Source organism: Oratosquilla oratoria, unplaced genomic scaffold (assembly GCF_046742065.1).
Source record: "Oratosquilla oratoria isolate Oo_2021 unplaced genomic scaffold, ASM4674206v1 SCAFFOLD275, whole genome shotgun sequence".
Classification (NCBI taxonomy): Eukaryota; Metazoa; Arthropoda; class Malacostraca; order Stomatopoda; family Squillidae; genus Oratosquilla; species Oratosquilla oratoria.
In genome coordinates, this window is record NW_027467626.1 from 67408 (window position 1) to 85831 (window position 18424).

At 41.7% G+C, this 18424-nt stretch overlaps 1 protein-coding gene across 2 annotated transcripts in view; it reads left to right on the forward strand.

Moving 5' to 3' along the window:
• Positions 1-18424, forward strand: part of LOC143023014 (TBC1 domain family member 13) — a 37598-nt gene that overhangs the window by 395 nt on the left and 18779 nt on the right. Inside the window, exons 2-7 of one of the 2 annotated variants that reach the window (XM_076181452.1) lie at positions 37-64; positions 149-222; positions 438-563; positions 6763-6904; positions 10399-10555; positions 15196-15397. In XM_076181452.1, coding sequence (XP_076037567.1) covers positions 45-64; positions 149-222; positions 438-563; positions 6763-6904; positions 10399-10555; positions 15196-15397 — 721 coding nt within the window. In that variant the 5' untranslated portion in view covers positions 37-44. The remainder of the gene's footprint in view (positions 1-36; positions 65-148; positions 223-437; positions 564-6762; positions 6905-10398; positions 10556-15195; positions 15398-18424) is intronic. The other variant, XM_076181453.1, reaches the window with a different exon arrangement.

Below are 18424 nucleotides of genomic sequence, written 5' to 3' on the forward strand. Positions count from 1 at the left end.
ATTTATTGATAACACATTTTCAATTGTCAACTTCAGGTTCAGTCATGGCGTCGTACAAAGTGAGGTAAACAAACTACTAGACGAACCTGTATTTTATTGTTATTTCAGGATGTTATCATGCATTTATTAACACGTGAATATATTTCAGGTTACAAGAGTTTGATTCTCTCCTAGAGAGTGATGTTATTGACATCAAACAGCTAAAGAAATATTGTTTCAGTGGTAAGCATAGCCTGTTGAGCAATCAGCTGACGGGTTCGGTGGGCGTATTTTCCTTTGTTGTTCAGCTGATTGTTAAGTTAAAAGTGCCCTATAGTAATAGTCATCACAGAATAAAAGACAACTAATTTTTATATTATATTGAACATTACTTTCAATATGTAACTGTAAGTAGTTGTGCTATTAAATTAATCATGAAAATTATATAAATTTGGAAGGTGTACCAGACGAGGGAGGAAGAAGATCCCTATGCTGGCGACTGTTGCTTAGCTATCTGCCTCTCATCCGCTCCCAATGGCCCGAAACGCTAAACAAGAAAAGAGCTCAGTACAAGCAGTTTGTAGGTAAGTACTTTAGGAATTACAAGTATGAAAGACCAGATTTGCTTTATATATTTGCTGTACAATATCATATGGTATTTTTGTACTATCCATGCATTTTCTTTTTTAATCTCCCTTTTAAGTACTCCTGGAGTATAGTCACAAATAGTGGCCCCATCCAGGATCACAATGTGCTCCTCCACTTCTGGGACAATAAATTACTGTATATTATCACCAAAATTTTAAAGTACCATAGTTTGAATATATACTGAAGGAGGGCTATTTTATTATCAAAAGCTCAAATTACTATAGAATATACAAGGAATTGTTAGTAATTTAATTTTGGTGTGAAGCAGTTTGCTTACATGAATTTACTTGGAGATGTCTAGAAGGCCTCCGCAGCCACGACGATCCGCCACTGTTACCATTCCTGGCGTCCAATTCCTTTAAGGCCACCTGGTCTGGTATGGTGTTTGTTGACTAGCATTCGGCAGTGTAGCCTGGTACAGGTGGTTCATCAGGTACTGCTGAAAGGAACTTATCCAATCCAGCGTTGAGTCTGTCTACTGTACAGTTGGTGATATCTCTTATATCCCTTGGGAGGGCAGTAAAGATCTTTGGACCCTCATGGCTCAGGCTATCCACTGGCAGGGTTTTTAAAGAAATAAATAACAAAATGAATTACCAACAAGTGATAAAAGATTATCAGGCTATTCACCAGTTATTCTAATTACCTTAATTTGGATAAATGAGGAATTGTTGGTGATTTATTTTACAGGGTTTAGTTACAGAGGAGTGGGGAAACATCATGTTGCAAGACAAGACTGCTACATTCAGAAGATAGGGGTGAATGGAGAAGGGTTGTGTATAGATGAGGCTGTGATGCATGAGGGGGAGTGGGTGGGGAATGGGGGGGTGAGGAAGTATGTATGAGAAAAAAATTTATGCAGCCCAGAGGGATTTCTCCCCGTCTTCTCCTTTCCTGCATGAGGGGACGGAGAGGGAGGGGTTGCCGAATTTATGAAGCGGCCTTGCTGTGGATGTGCTGTGTTTTGCGACACTGCTTCTGACCCAGGGCAGTGGACAGGATGCAGGGATGACCTGTCCTCCAGGAGGTGCCAAGATAGGAGGGAGGGAGTAGGGTGGAGGTGAGTGAAATATATGGGAAATGAAATGGGTGGGAGTGATTTCTATGCCTTTTTCTTTTTGGCTACCCCCACGTGTAAGGGGGAAAAAGCCTTTGGTATATGAGGCCCCGCATGGAGAAGTGTCCCATGCGACACAATGGCTGGTTTTGAGTTACGCACATATAACACTATTTTGGCCCTTCTACTTCAATCCGAGCATGTCGGAAAGGACAAAACGTGACCTGCAATGTGGTTGAAATGCTTCTAAAACAAAGTGGTAAAACCTCACGCTCGCTCGGCCGGCGCAAAATAGTATTATATGTGTGTAACTCAAAACCGGCCATTGTGTCGCATGGGACACTTCTCCATGTGGGGCCGCATATGTATGTACAGTATGTATATTATTATTTTTTTTCTTCTTTATCTATTTTTTATTTATTTATTTATTTTTTTAGTGGAAAATCACCAGTAATTAACAATGTCAACACGTGCTATTATTTAGCAGCTTGGGTGTTTTTCCAAACTTCTATGGAAAAAGTAAGGGAGGGCAGGCTCATCTCCATAAAATTGTCACAAATGATTAATTATAATTTATCACAAAAATTGTGAAATTTATTTTTCTATATTTAGCATGGGAGGGATGGAAGAACAAGTCATATTTCTGGGCTGGACTACCATAATTGATCTAGGAGTGACTCTTAACCTATGTTATTAATTTGCAAGCATTTCTTATGAAAGAGATGTCATTAAAATTCATGGCTGGGACAAATGGATTGTAACTGTATAGAGTTGTTTAGGATGGGAAGGGTGGCTGTATGGAAGCTTGCTTGGAGTGACTGGGAACTGGTGTCGGCGCGTGAGTGAAGCAGTGCATTCCCTGGCATATGCCGGCAATTGATTTCTTATGAATAGAAATTGAAGGAGAATGGGTGAATATTTATATGCTCATAATCATGTTATTTTGTGTTTCTTTTCTTGTGGGGATGAAATTAAGGAAGTTGTGTTGATAAAGTTTCTGTTAGAATTACTTGATTTTTTTTTTTTAGAAAATGGCAAAACATGTAGTAATTGAAGATGGTGATATGTGCATAGCTATGGCAATTCCTAGCTGATCTGCTTGAAAAAAAATGTAATTTTTTATTTTTTTTTCTCCTAATGTGGGTAAATTTTTTTTATGAAATGGATGTGTAGCATAGTTAATCAATTTAATGCCACAGGATTAGCCCATAAATCACTTGGGGAAGTAACTGATGTCTACCTAAACTAATCAGGCCAATGGGCATCAGAATACGAGTTTCTTGATATGTGAAGTAATTCCAATAACCTCTGCCACCTCACACATACTATCATTACAACTAAACCACATATTACATTAGTAGCAGAGAGAAATTGCACAATCAACCATGCTCTCAGATATGTTAAGTTCGGGGGTGCAGTGCTAGTTTACTAGACGCTGGAGCTCTGGAGGACCTGACAAAAAGAAAAAAGAATATCGTAATATCATTAACTTATTAGTAATGCAATACTAATATTTTCCTGCTGCCATCAACCAGCACCCACAAGCCACCACCCCCTCATCCCCTCTCCCTTCCCCCACCCCGCGGGCCACCACCCACTTGCAGAGGTGCTGGAGTGGTGATCCTGTGAGCTCCGGCAGCACTGCACTCCTGACTTGCATCAACTGTGAGTTATGAGTTTGGAAAAAGAAAATGTAATATTAGCACTATGTTTCACCTCATTTATTTACTTGTATTTTGAAATGTTAGATTTTAGATTATTATAAGTTTGGTTTGCTATGTTTGTAGGAAAGTTGTGAACACAAGTGTACTTGAAAAACATGTCTGTGTATAGTGGTATAATTTTGGCAGGTATAGTATTTTTGTAGTTGTTCAATGTTTATTACAGTTTGATAATCATATTGATAGTATATAGCTATGTAGACAGCAGTAAAGTAACATGTAATTTAATCATTATATCTAACCATATTACGTTGATTGGAGACACAAGTTGCATAATCAATTATGTTTTCAGACATATTCACATTAACTCTGATGGCCAGTAGTTGGGAAAAAGGAATTATACATTAGTGCTGTATTTCTTTTCATTCAATTACTTGTATTTTGGAATACGAAATATTAAATTATAAATTTAAATCTGCTGTGAAATAGGGTTTTCAATCGCAACATTTATGCATTTTGTCATAAGCAATACTACAACTTTTTACTTTTACATCATTTGCACCATGAAATGCTGTTATAAGCACCAGTACTACCCATACTTTCAGCTAATGCAATTTAGATTTGTTAGTGAAAACATGTGAACATTTATGGATTAGAGGCTGCCATGAGGATGCCCATACTGTATGTATAGGAATTTTATTCTTACCAGAGGCCACTGTGGATAATAGTGAATTCTGGATAACAGCTCTCCAAATACAAGGGAGATGATTTTATTAAGTGCTCATCGCCGATATAGAACACCTCGTAGTGCAATGCCTCACAGTAACAATCCTTAGATGACAACACAATATATCTTCCCAGAGTGAGTTGTGGACTCACTCAGAGGCCATTGCCAGTTCCCTGAAGGCTGCAGGTCTTCTGTAGGAGAGATCAGGAGGAATGGATTGTCTTATGGTGGTTGCATCTTTGGCAGTTGGTTTGTTGCTAGGCTAATTCTGTGTTCTGTTTTAGTATGAGAGGGCAACCTGAATATAGCATGCCAGTGCATTTCTTTTCAATCACTGCCTTGATCCATTTAACTTGTGCAGGAGATCCATAGCGACCAGGTAACCAGTAAATGGTGACCAGATTGGCCTACAAGCCACTTAAGGAAGAAATTGTTTTATTTTTACAGGGAGAAAGTGGGAATTGTAGGATAAGGTTCTTTTTGTCTTTTGTATGGTGGTTGCATCTAGGGCTATTCGAGTTTATGGCCAGGCCTGTTTTCTATTGGTACAATTTCAGTGCTGGGTGATGGCATAAATGCAATTTTGCTAGTGTGGGGTTGATGCTTGGTGATTCAGGTGGAGGTAGGTCGTGGAGTGCTTGTTTTGCGATTTGAGTCTTTGTATTTTTTGTATGAACATGTTGCAGGTGATTGTGCAATTTCAAGTGGTATGTTATTTTTTTTTTTCACTTGTTTATGCATAGAAAACACTCCCAGTGGGGTGGATGGGAGTGTTTTCTATGCCTTTTTCTTTTTGGCTACCCTCCCCGTGTAAGGGGGAAAAAAGCCTGTGGTATAATATATGTATGTATGTATGTTTATGCTTGTTTGATATGGTGAGATAGGTGGGTGGGTTTATTTTGTTTAAACCTTTCAGCATTAAACTTAGCTACAATGTAGATTTTGTTTTAAGAGTTGTACTTGAATGTTATGTTTAGCCCGAAGGGAATTACGGTAAAGTTTTGTTTATCCAGTACATGCAGGGGAAAGAGTGTGCTGGATAAGTGATAATTATTTTGAGATTTACTCTTTTAGAATGACATATATTCCACTCCCCTCCACCGCCCTTTCCTCCCCTCTCATCGTAGCTCCTCATAGGTGATGGGTGACCCCAGTATCCTGCCCACTGCCCTGGGTCAGAAGCAATGTAGCAAGACGCAGTACATCTACAGCAAGGCAGCTTCATTTAATAAGCAACCCCCCTCTTTGTAATTTTTTTATTAATATAATAATAATAATATTACAAGGCATGTACTTACCAGTAGAGGTTTTGAGATGCATAGGATAGTAGGTAGTAGTACAGTAGTAGTAGGTAGTACAGTATTAGTAGTAGGGTAGTTAGGCTTTCAAGTTTTTGATAAAAAGTAGGCTTGGACTTTATGTATTACAGTACTGTTATGTATTGTTTAAACTAGTATTGTGCATTGTTTTATATATATTAACAATTATTTTGAACATGAATTATGGACTATTTAACAAATTACTGTATTTTAATTGATTAAACTGTATTATCTACATTTTATTTCACTCGAGTTTTTTGTTTTAAAATTGCCATGGAAAAAATCAACTTGTGCATGGAGCCAAAAGTAAACTGACTCGTGAGCTGGGTGCCTACCTGACTTGCTCAAGTGTTGCCACGTCTGTGAGTCCATGGTGTGTGGTGCTTTATTTGAATTCTCTGTTTTTCATAGACAGGTGATTTTTATTATTTATTTTTTATTTTATTATTTTGTTTATTATTTTTCATTTATTTGTTTATTTTTTGAGATTTGTGCCATTGTCTTAAAAAATCTGTTGTTGAGGTGTCTGGATAAATGAAATTCCAATTGATTTTACTGAGGATATTTATGTGGAGGATATATAGGGGGTGCCAAGATGAGAGGGAGGGAGGAGGGTGGAGGGGAGTGGAGTATGTAGGGGAGGGAATGGGTGGGAGTGGTTTCTATACCTTTTTCTTTTTGGCTACCCCCAGTGTAAGGGGAAAAAAAGCCTTTGGTATATGTATGTGTTAATCCGATTTCCCTTATATTTTGCATTTGTAAGTGACCATTGTCTGAGTGGGTTAGGGCGTCGTAACTTATGGCAAGGGTCGAGGGGATGGTGGTTTGAATCCTGCCACCAGCTAAGTTGAACCAAGGGCATGGTTCATTAAATCCCACACTACAAAGTCCTATGTGAGGGGCACCGTTCTAGCCTTCTGATAGGGGGGAGTTTGTGACATTAAACCACATCAAATGACCATTGTGTGACAAAATCTCATCTTTAATTATGCTGTAATTAATTATTTCCAGTTTACTGAAGTAATTTTCCATTATTATTTTCACCACTGTTTTTCCCCTTACATGGGAGGGTAGCCAAAAAGAAAAAGGCATAGAAACCACTCCCACCCATTCCATCCCACCCTCCCTCTTATCTTAGCACCTCCTGGATAACGAGTCATCCCTGCATCCTGTCGACTGCCCTGGGTCAGAAGCAGTGTCGCAAGACACAGCACATCCAAAGCAAGGCTACTTCATTAATTCAGCGACCCCCCCCCCCCATTTCCGTCCCTTCATGCAGAAAAGGAGAAGACGGGGAGAAATCCCTTCAGGCTGCATCAAATTATTTCTCACACACACCTTGTTTATAACTAATCTGTTCTATATATGCAGAGGAGATGGTGGTGAGCCCAGCAAGACTGAGCAAGCTGAACCATCATGTGGAAGACCACCCCTTGAATCCTAACCCTGACTCTCAGTGGGGTAGTTTTTTCAAGGACAATGAAGTTCTCCTGCAAATTGACAGAGATGTCAGGTGTGTATATATCTTAATCCTTAGGTGCTAAGGTGTGAGGAATAGTTGAATAGGTTTTATGTTTTATTTCAGTGTATGCTTTGATCCAGTCATCCCCTTTTAGGGGGGAAAGGACCTTTGATGTTATAGTAATATAGTAATAGTGATAATAATTGTTGCCCTAAGTTTCCCTGACTGGAAACCCATAACTTCACAGTGGCAAGGATTAGTTATTAGGCCCCCATAAATCTGTCAAGAAAGAAATTTTGAATTTGCCTGTTGTATAAGTGTGGAATGGTTTCTGTATCACCTACTTATAGTAGCAAGAAGAGGGAAGCAGTCACCAGTTGTCATTTGGGAGAATCAGAGGGGCATTACTTGTTCTATTTTCATCCCCTCCTCTATTTAGTCATGTCTTAGCATTCTTTTTTTGATCTGATCATACCCTGTTTTACTTCAGTGTTTGGTAGCCTTTCATTCTTTATTTCTATTTGTATTTTCTAAGCGGGTTAGGGCATCATTACTTGCAGCGGAGGTCAAGGGGATGGTGGTTTGAACTCTGCAACTGGTGAAGTTGAACCAAAGGCATGGTTCATTAAGTTCCATGCTACAGAGTACTCTGTAAGGGGCACTGTCCTAGCCTCCCGATAGGGGGAGTTTATGGCATTAAACCATATCATCATTTTCACCCTGTGGTGGAGGGGAGAAATGGGGAATTGAGGTAAGGTGAAGAACTGGGTTGGAAAGAGAGTTGGAAGACAGGACAGGTCAGAGTGAAGAGATAGTTTGTATGTATATACAGTACTACCTCTCATTAACGGACATTAATTAGGTGTGTTTGTGGTGTTTTTGCTGTGTTTTTGGTGTTTTTGGTACATACATACATATACCAAGGCTTCTTCCCCGTTACAAGGGAGGTAGCCAAAAAAGGAAAAGGCATAAAATCATTCCCACCCATTCCATCCCCGAATACACACTACACCCCTCCACCCTCCCTCTCATCTTAGCACCTCCTGGATAATGGGTCATCCCTGCACCTTGTCCACTGCCCTGGGTCAGAAGCAGTGTCGCAAGACACAGCACATCCACAGCAAGGCCGCTTCATTAAATTGGCAACCCCCCCTCTCCGTCCCCCCCATGGTGCTGTTGTTTAGTGCTGTGCAATCACTATGCCACCCAAAAACCACTCCAAATCAACGGATTATTCACATCAATGGACACCGTTACCCCCCTTTTAGTCCGTTAATGAGAGGTAGTACTGTATATATATATATACACATACATACATATACCAAGGCTTTTTCCCCCTTACAAGGGAGGTAGCCAAAAAGGAAAAGGCATAAAATCATTCCCACCCATTCCATCCCTGAATACACTCCACACACCTCCACCCTCCCTCTCATCTTAGCACCTCCTGGATGACGGGTCATCCCTGCACCTTGTCCACTGCTCTGGGTCAGAAGCAGTGTCGCAAGACACAGCACATCCACAGTAAGGCCACTTCATTAAATCGGCGACCCCCCCCCCTCTCCGTCCCCCCATGCATAAAAGGAGAAGACGGGGAGAAATCCCTTCGGGCTGCGTCAAAATTTGCTCACACATACTACCTCACCCCCCATCCCCTGCCCATTCCACCTCATGCATCACACCATCATCCATATACAACCATTCTCCATTCACCTCTGTCTTCTGTCCTCTTCCGTCCTTCCTCAACAGACATTCCTCTCTTCCCCAAAGCCCCCTTCACCCCATCCATCCACCTCATCCTAGGACGTCCCCTCATGTTCACTCCCTCCACATCTGCCTTCCATACCTCTTTTACTAGTCTTTCTTCACTCATTCTTTCCATGTGTCCAAACCATCCTAATACTCTCTCATTAACCCTATCTCCCAGCTCCCTTTCCACCCCCGTTCTTCTCCTCACCTCCTCATTTCTCACTCTATCTAACCTAGTAACCCCCATCATACTTCTCAGATACCTCATCTCAAACACATTCAAACTCCTTCTCTCTTCCTCTCTTATGTTCCATGTTTCTGCCCCATACAGTGCTGTTGGCACAATCACTCCTTCATACAGTCTCCTCTTAGCATCCATTCCCAAATGTCTATTCCTCATTACACTTTTCAGTCCACCAAGGCATTTACTCGCTTCTCTCAATCTACATTCTACCTCCACCTTCACTCCACCTTTTCCTGCCACATTTGCACCCAAGTATCTAAGACTATCCACTTCCTCCAGTCGCTCTCCCTTAATGCTCACTTCCAGTCTACTGCCACTTTCACCCCTTGTACATCTCATCACCTTACTTTTACCCACATTTATCTTTAGCTTTTTTCTATCACATACTCTCCCAAACTCTGTCACCAACTTCCTCAGTCCCTCCTCCGATCCTGCCACAAGCGCAGTGTCGTCCGCAAACAACAGCTGGCTCACCTCCCACTTTTCTCCATTTTCTTTAACCATCTCCAATCCCTGACCCACTACCCTTGCATTTACCTCTCGCACTACCCCATCCATGTATAAGTTGAACAGCCAGGGTGACATAACGTATCCTTGACGAAGTCCCACCTTTACCTTGAACCACTCACTCTCTCCATTTCTAATCCTGACACAAGCTCTACTACTCTCATAAAAACTCTTGACAGCTCCTAGAAGCTTTCCTCCTATCCCATATATCTGCATAACCTCCCACAGTGCCTTTCTGTCTACCCTATCGTAAGCCTTTTCCAGATCCATAAAAGCCCCAAAAACATCCTTCCCCTTTCCTATAGCTTTCTCACATATTTGTCTTACACAACCTCTACCTGTCCTAAATCCACACTGTTCCTCACCAATTACTCCCTCTGTTCCTCTCCTAATTGTCTCAATCAAGATCCTCCCATAAGCCTTCCCAACTACACTTTACAAGCTAATCCCTCTGAAACTACTACATTCACACTTATATATCACAGTAAAGTAATGTCGTAGCACAGTAAATTGAACTTTTTATCCCACCGTCGGAAAAGAAGACACTAATGTCGAAACTTCTGTATATTTCGATCACTAACTGTGATCTTCTATATATAAAAATAATGAGTAAAGGAGGACTAGGTAAAAGTGTAGAAAGTAGAAATGGGTGGATCGATTGAACCTGGAGGGAAGACCAGGAATGAGATGGATGGAATAAGATGCAAGAGGAAATGTCTGTTAAGCAAATAAGTGCAAAAGATATAAATTGAGCTTGAGTGCAAATGTATGAGGAAATGATGTGGCCCAAAAAATGTTCTTGTCTGCTCCATTTATGAGGTTGGAGGGACTATGAATGGGTTTTGGATAGGTGTGGTGAGGATTTAGGTTGAGTGCATGCTTTAACCTGGCCATTACCTGTACAAGGGGAAAAAGAACTTTTCCTATATGTATGTATTTTTTTTATAAGCATCCAACCCATATATATGAATTTCTGGATTGTTATTTCTAGGTTAACGACAGGACTGCATGTTTGTGTTATTTATAAGATACTTTTTTCTGTTTGCAGGCGACTTTGTCCAGACATGATGTTTTTCCAGCGAGGCACGGATTATCCATGTGTGGCCATTGTCGATGATCCAGAAATAGAGAGATTGCACAGACGAGTTACACACAGCAAACTTAATTCTATATCTGTCACCAGAAGTCGACAAGGAATCACAAAGGTTTGCATTTGTGCATCTTTTGTTATTACAAAGGTTTAGAAATCAAAATGGTTTAACTTGACCATAATTTACCCCGTCTGGGGTATTGGCTGCATGTTAGTGTGCATTAAAATTTTTGCTTGGTAGCAAGCAGCTGATACTTCTAGGACTATATTGGGTACCCCTAAGGACCAGAGGCATGCATCATTTTGTCTGTGCTAGAGGAAATATCTACTCATAGACAAAATGATGCTAATTTATTGTACAGCAACTGTCTCTCCGTTATGCTGGCCTCCCGCCCCATCTCATAATACTGTCCTGTACCAATTTGAACATATTTCCATTCTCGCCCCTGTCCCCTGTGGTAGGGGTAAGAAAGAACACTACCACAGAATTTTTGCACTTGCTTCGTAAAAGGTGGCTAAAATGGGATGGAGTGATGGGACTAGGCATCCTGCACTCTGTAACCCTAAGGGGTACATTCCTACAAGAAGGCAAGGCTTGAAAGGATTTGGGAGTTTTCCAAACAGAACCCTAAGGTTTGGGTCATTTAACCACTTCAGTACGAGTCAAATTCTTGCATGCAGCATCAGCTGCCATATGTGTGATGCAACACACTACTTACATTAGAAGATATAAAGTCACAGTTGTACTACTTGTTCTCTTTTACTCTGAGGAATAATAAGCACAGAAAACATGATCAAACCAGTTCTCAGAATCTGGGGTTCACTCGTGTACAACTACAATAAAATATATAATTGAGATGCCAGCGCTGGCATCCTCATGTACCCACTTACGTTGTACGACTCCTACATAGGCGTCATTGTACCAAAGTGGTTAATGTGCATAGGTGTAATAAAGGCAGTGTGCTTGTGAGAAGGAAGATGGATGTGTTGGCATTAGGTGGAGGAAGGATGGGAGAGAACAGAAGATAGGGGTGAATGGAGAGGGGTTGTGTATAGATGATGCTGTGATGCATGAGGGGGAGTGGGTGGGGGATGGGGGGTGAGGAAGTATGTATGAGAAAAAAAATTGACGCAGCCCGAAGGGATTTCTCCCACTCTTTTTTTCTGCATGAGGGGACGGAGAGGGGGATCGCCGAATTAATGAAACGGCCTTGATTTGGATGTGCTGTGTCTTGCAACACTGCTTCTGACCCAGGGCAGTAGACAGGATGCAGGTATGACCCGTCATCCAGGAGGTGCCAAGATAAGAGGGAGGGAGGAGAGTGGAATATAAAGGAAATGGAATGGGTGGGAGTGGTTTCTATGCCTTTTTCTTTTTGGCTACCCCCCATGTAGGGGGAAAAAGCCATTGGTATATGTAAGTTGAAAGGGAGGGATGATTTTGAGTTTGGGAGTATAATAGGAAGGGTGTTGATAGTGAGGAGAGGATGAGGGAGGGAAGGGGTAACTGTACTAGTGAGGAGATAGGTAAGCATTTGGTGGAGTGGAAGGAGGTTTCTTCAAGGTTGATATGGATGAAAATGAAACTAGGAAGGGAGATGTATGTCTTTGTGCACACACATGGGCCTAGTAATGAGAACAGTGTAGAGGAAAGGGAGACTTTTTAGATAGATTTAAATGAGTGCTCCGAGAGCTTTGGGAGGAATGTCAGTGTAGTAGTATTGGGTAATGTCATTGCTAGAATAGGGGATAAACCAATAGATCAAGTGGTTGGGAAGTTTAGAGTACATACATATACCAAGGGATTTTTCCTCCTTACAAGGGAGGTAGCCAAAGTCAAAGGCATAAATCCAGTCCCATCCATTTCGTCCCCACATACTCCACTCCCATTCACCTCTCTCCCTATCTTCATGACTGCTCCTGGATGGGTCATCCCTGCATCTCGCCCACTGCCCTGGGTCAGAAGCAATGTAGCAAGACATAGCACATCCATAGCAAGGCTGCTTCATTTAATTGGTGACCCCCCCCCTCTCCATCCCCACTTTCAGAAAAAATATTGTTCACACATACTCCTTAACCCCCCCCCCTTCCCTTCCATGCATCATAGCATTAGCCATAAACAACCATTCTCCACTCACCCTGATCTTCTGTCTTCTCCCTTATTTCCACAACAGACATCTTCCTCTTTCCCAATGCCCATCCATCTCATCCTTGGTCACCCCCTCATGTTCACTTCATCCACCTCCGCCTTCCACACTTACTAATTTTTCTTCACTCACTCTTTCCATGTCTCCAAACCATCCCAATATTCTTTCATCAACCCTATCTCCCAACTCCCTTTGGACTCCCAACACATTGGACCACAAGGTATACACGCACTCACAAACATTGCAAACTACAGCTATTCACACAACACTATACCCGACATCTGGAAGCATGGTAAAATAATCACCATTCCAAAACCGAACAAAGACCCAACAATCCCAACATCGCACCGCCCAATCACACTTCTCTGCACCCCCTCTAAAGTCATTGAACGCCTAATACTTAAACTTGTCACACCATATATTCCCCTTGCTGACTCACAACATGGTTTTAGGCCACTACACTCCACAAACACACTTCTGACAAACCTCACACAAAGAATTTTAGATGGCATCAATTCAGATAGGCCCCACCACAGAACACTTCTTATAACATTGGACATTAGTAAAGCTTTTGATGCTATCCCCCGCCACAACCTAACAAATAAAATATATAACACAGACATGCACAATAACACCAAAAGATGGCTGGCCAATTATCTGGCAGGCAGGAATGCTCATGTGTCATATAATGGCCAATCATCACACATCAGAAACATTAAGAACGGAGTACCACAGGGCTCAGTTCTATCCCCCACATTATTTAATCTATACATGCATGACTTACCCACACCAGACACCTCAGAAATACAAATCTCTTCCTACGCAGACGACATAACAATCACATGCACACATCGTAACACAGACAAAGCTGCAGAAATAATCCAGCCTTACCTTGACACACTCAACACATGGTTCATCACAAACAGACTCAAAATAGCTCCAACCAAATCTACAGCAACACTTCTCACCAACTGGACAAAAGAACACAAATACATACCTCATCTCTACATCAACAACACTCTAATACCACACACAAACACACCGAAAATTCTTGGTGTAACATACGATACATCCATGTCTTTCAAACAACACCTCACAAACATAAAAAACAAATGCACACCTAGACTTAACGCACTTAAGTCAATCACTGGAACAACATTTGGACAAAACAAAGAAACTAATATAACAATATACAAACAATGCATACGCTCAGTGATGAATTATGCGAGTCCTGCATGGGCTCCTAATCTCAGTGAGACACACCACAACACCCTTCAAATCATACAAAACAAAGCCCTAAAAACAATTACAGGCTGCACAAATACAACACCTACAGACCATTTACACCATGAAACAAAAGTCCTCAAAGTCAAGGACCACCTCGACATGAGAGGCACACAAACACTTGCTGCAGCCACCACAAACACATCACACACCCGCTACACTACATAGCAGAACACCCACACACACCAAGAAACATTAAAACTACACCCAAAGACCTTTATTACGCACAGATACTCTCTTCTCTTCCTCCACAACCACCAAATACCAGCCTCCGGAAACATATTCATAATCATATCACTCACCGCTCCATTAACACACTGAAAGACAACACACTGCTGCATGTCAGACCCCCTGATATCCACCCTTCTGAATCCTCTCTCCCACGAAAGGACAGAGTCCACTTGGCCAGACTGCGATGCGGTCACCACCCAGCACTTCTAAGCTACCAGAAGAGGCTGGACGACCGTGTTGTGAACAGCTGCCCAGGATGTAACACTTCACCCCATACCATACAACACATAATGGAAGACTGCATTATACACAATCATGCACGCAAACAACACAACATACACTCTATAAAGGATTTGTGGGAAAACCCAGTTTCGGCTGTGGCCTTCCTTGGGGAGACGGGACTGCTCGGACAGACAGTCTAGGGAACGACAACAACAACAACAACTCCCTTTCCACCCTTGCTCTCCTCCTCACCTCATTTCTCATTCTATCCACCCTAGTAACCCCTACCATTCTTAGGCATTTCATCTCAAACACATTTAAACTCTTCCTCTTATGTTCCATGGTTTTGTCCCATACAGTGCTGTTGGCACAATCATCCCTTCATACAATGTCCTCTTATCATCCATTCCCAAATGTCTATTTCTCATTATACTTTTTAATCCCCTAGGTATTTACTTGCTTTACTCAGTCTACATTGTACCTCCACCTCTATTCCCATTCCCACTACATTTGACCCCAAGTATCTAAAGTTATCCACTTCCTCCTCCTCCAGTCTCTCTCCCTTAATATTCACTTCCAGTTTGTTGGAATGCTGGGTAAAAATCACTGGGGAGAGTTAATGGTGAAAATATTTTTAGAGAGTTGATGATAGCTAACACAAAAAAAAGTCAAGCATAAACACATATGCCCCCATCTTTTATCTCGTTCCTGCTTGCATTGTACTACCTTCTGTCACATTTCATTTCTACAACTAGCACACCTAAATTGCACACAAACAATACCTTACTCGCAAATGTGTAAGATAATGGAGCTTTTAGGGAGTGTGAGACTGAGATTTGATTCAGATTTTTTTTTTTTTTTTTTTCGCTAGATGGAGGAAGTGAATAGAAAAATGGCTGCCCAGGATTATCAACCTCTTGCGGCAGGCTCGGAAGCACACTGGGAGGTTGTCGAGAGAATTCTATTTATTTATGCCAAGCTCAACCCTGGCCAGTCATATGTGCAGGGAATGAACGAGATCATTGGGCCAATATATTACACATTTGCCACAGATCCTAACTTGGAATACAGAGGTAAGTCTTAGTTGATGGTTTACTAGTACTTGTGTTGCATAACTGTTTTTCTTGTGCTTTGAAGAAGTCTAGAACAGTTATTGGTGATGAGATATTTTTTTTTTTTTTTTTTTTTTTTTTAGTATTGGTTTTAATGTTTCGAGTTTCATTGTAGTGTTTGTGAAGAGGAATGATGTACCATGTTTGATGGCATATAAGACCCAGAGGCATAACCCTCATCTCTCAGTAGGGATTGTTAAGAAAAATTTTGTATTTGTTATGTGGATGACCCTTCATCCAGAAGGAGTTAAGATAAAAGGGAAACAAATGGGTTATGGATGGGAGTGGAATGGGTAGGGGTGGGTGCATGCCTTAGCTAGCTACCCTCCTTTTGAGGAGGAAAAAGACTTGGTATATGGATTTGTAATGAGAATGTGTTGTAATAAGATGTTCATTTTGTACATACATACATATACCAAGGCTTTTTTCCCCTTACAAGGGAGGTAGCCAAAATTTTGTGAAAAATACTAAATGAATAAAATGGCGTGGCTAATGAAGAAAACTACAAGTCCTCAGTGTGCAATGATAGACTGGGGTGTTGCTAACGTGCCATGGCAGTGATGATCACCAGTGATGCTACTCACCAGTATCACTTTCATACATATACCAAGACTTTTTCCCCCTTACAAGGGAGGTAGCCAAAAAGAAAAAGGCATAAAACCATTCCCACCCATTTCATCCCTAAATACACTCCACCCCCCTCCACCCTCCCTTTTATCTTAGCACCTCCACCTTTATAGCTTCTTTAAAAAATTAGACGACCCTTTATTCATGAAATGCTAAGATAGGAAAGGCAGACAATAGGTTTTGGATAAGTGTAGGTTGGATGTATGCTTTGGCTTGGCTGCCTACCTATTAAGGAGGAAAAGGTCCTTTGGTATGTATCTATGTATCTGTCTATATACATACATACATATATATACCAAGGCTTTTTCCCCCTTACAAGGGAGGTAGCCAAAAAGGAAAAGGCATAAAATCATTCCCACCCATTCCATCCCTGAACACACTCCACACCCCTCCACCCTCCCTCTTATCTTAGCACCTCCTGGATGACGGGTCATCCCTGCACCTTGTCCACTACCCTGGGTCAGAAGCAGTGTCGCAAGACACTGCACATCCACAGCAAGGCCACTTCATTAAATCGGCTACCCCCCCCCCTCTCTGTCCCCCCATGCATAAAGGGAGAAGATGGGGAGAAATCCCTTTGAGCTTTTTCCCCCTTATAAGGGAGGAAGCCAAGTCAAAGACATTTACCCATTCCCATCCATTCCACTCCCTCCACCACCCTCTCCCCCCTCTCATCTTAGCTCCTCATGGATGAAGGGTCATACCTGCATCTCGTCCACTGTCCTGGGTCAGAAGCAATGTAGCAAGACACAGTATGCCTTTGGTATGTGCTGTATGTAGAAGCCAAAAGACAATTTCAAATAAAACTAATGGATTTATGTGGCATATATGTCAAAAATGGACTGTAATATGCATACAAACTTGAAATATTTTAGAAAAGCATTGTGGGATGTGTTTTAGATATATGGGATAGAGGGAAGTCTGTTGAGGACAGTTGGTTATTTTTTACATTGGTTTGATGTGAAAGTGGGACTGTGCTGGGATTCTGTAATGTCACTGCGGTTGTTCAACATGTCCATGGATGGGTAGGTAAATGTGAGGGTGATGGGCAGGGGTTTGGAGTTAGTGAATGGAAGTGGTGAACCATTTGTTGTGCAGATGACGCTGTTTGTATCCGAGATGGAGAAGATACTAAAGCAAATAGTGGTGGAGTTTGGGAGGGTATATACATACATATACCAAAGGCTTTTTCCCCCTACATGGGGGTTAGCCACAAAGAAAAAGGCATAGAAACCACTCCCACCCATTCCATTTCCTATATATTCCACTCCCCTCCACCCTCCTCCCTCCCTCATATCTTGGCACCTCCTGGATGATGGGAGGGTATACGAGAACAGAAAATGGAAGCAAATGTGGACAAAATTCTATCTATACCAAAGGGCTCTTTCCCCTCATGAGCGAGGTAGCCAACCAAAGCATGCTTCCACTCGCACCCATTTCACATCCAACCACCACCCATTGTTTCACTTTCATTTCAACTTGTTGTGGATGAAGGTTTATCCTTTTCTCCTGCCCACTGCCTGGGTCAGAAGCAGTGCAGTAAGACACAGTACATCCACAGCAGAGCTGCCTCATTTACGTGGTAACCCTTGCTTCTCATCCCCTTATGCAGAAAATAGAGAAGATGGGGAGAAATCCTTTTGGACTGCATGAAAATCATCCATACACAACCATTCTCCACTTGCACCTATCCCTGGCCTTCTCCCTTTTCTGCTCAACAGACATTTCTCTCTTGCTCAAAACCCCTTTCATCCCATCCATCCATCCATCTCATTCTTGGTCATCCCCTCAAGTTCACCTCATCCACCTCTACTTTCTACATTCTTTTTGGTAATCTTTTCTCAACTCGTTCTTTCCATGTGTTCAAACCAAACCAGTAATCTTTCATCAGGCCTATCTGCCAGCTCATTTTCTATCCATCTTCTCCTGACCTCATTTCCCTCTTTAATGCTGTTCCCTTGAAACTTTCCTTTACTGCTTCTTTGAGTATACCTTTTCTTTTCCCCCGTGTCCCCTGTGGTAGAGGGAAGAAAGAATTCTGCCACCATGATTCCCATACAGGTTGTTAAAGGCAACAAAGTGGGATCGAGTGATGGGACTAGGTATCCTGCTCTCTGAGTCTTCATCCTTCAAGAAGTCAAGTGGACAAAGTAAGGTGATGAAATGTTTAAGGAGAGAGGGTGGCAAAGAGTTGGTGAGTTTATAATGAGAGAGGCTGGAAGAAGTGGAGAGCTTCATGTAGTTAGGGTTACATAAAGGAGTTGGAGTTGAAGTAAATTATAGAGCAAGGCATACATATATATACCAAAGGCTTTTCCCCCTACATGGGGGGTAGCCAAAAAGAAAAAGGCATAGAAACCA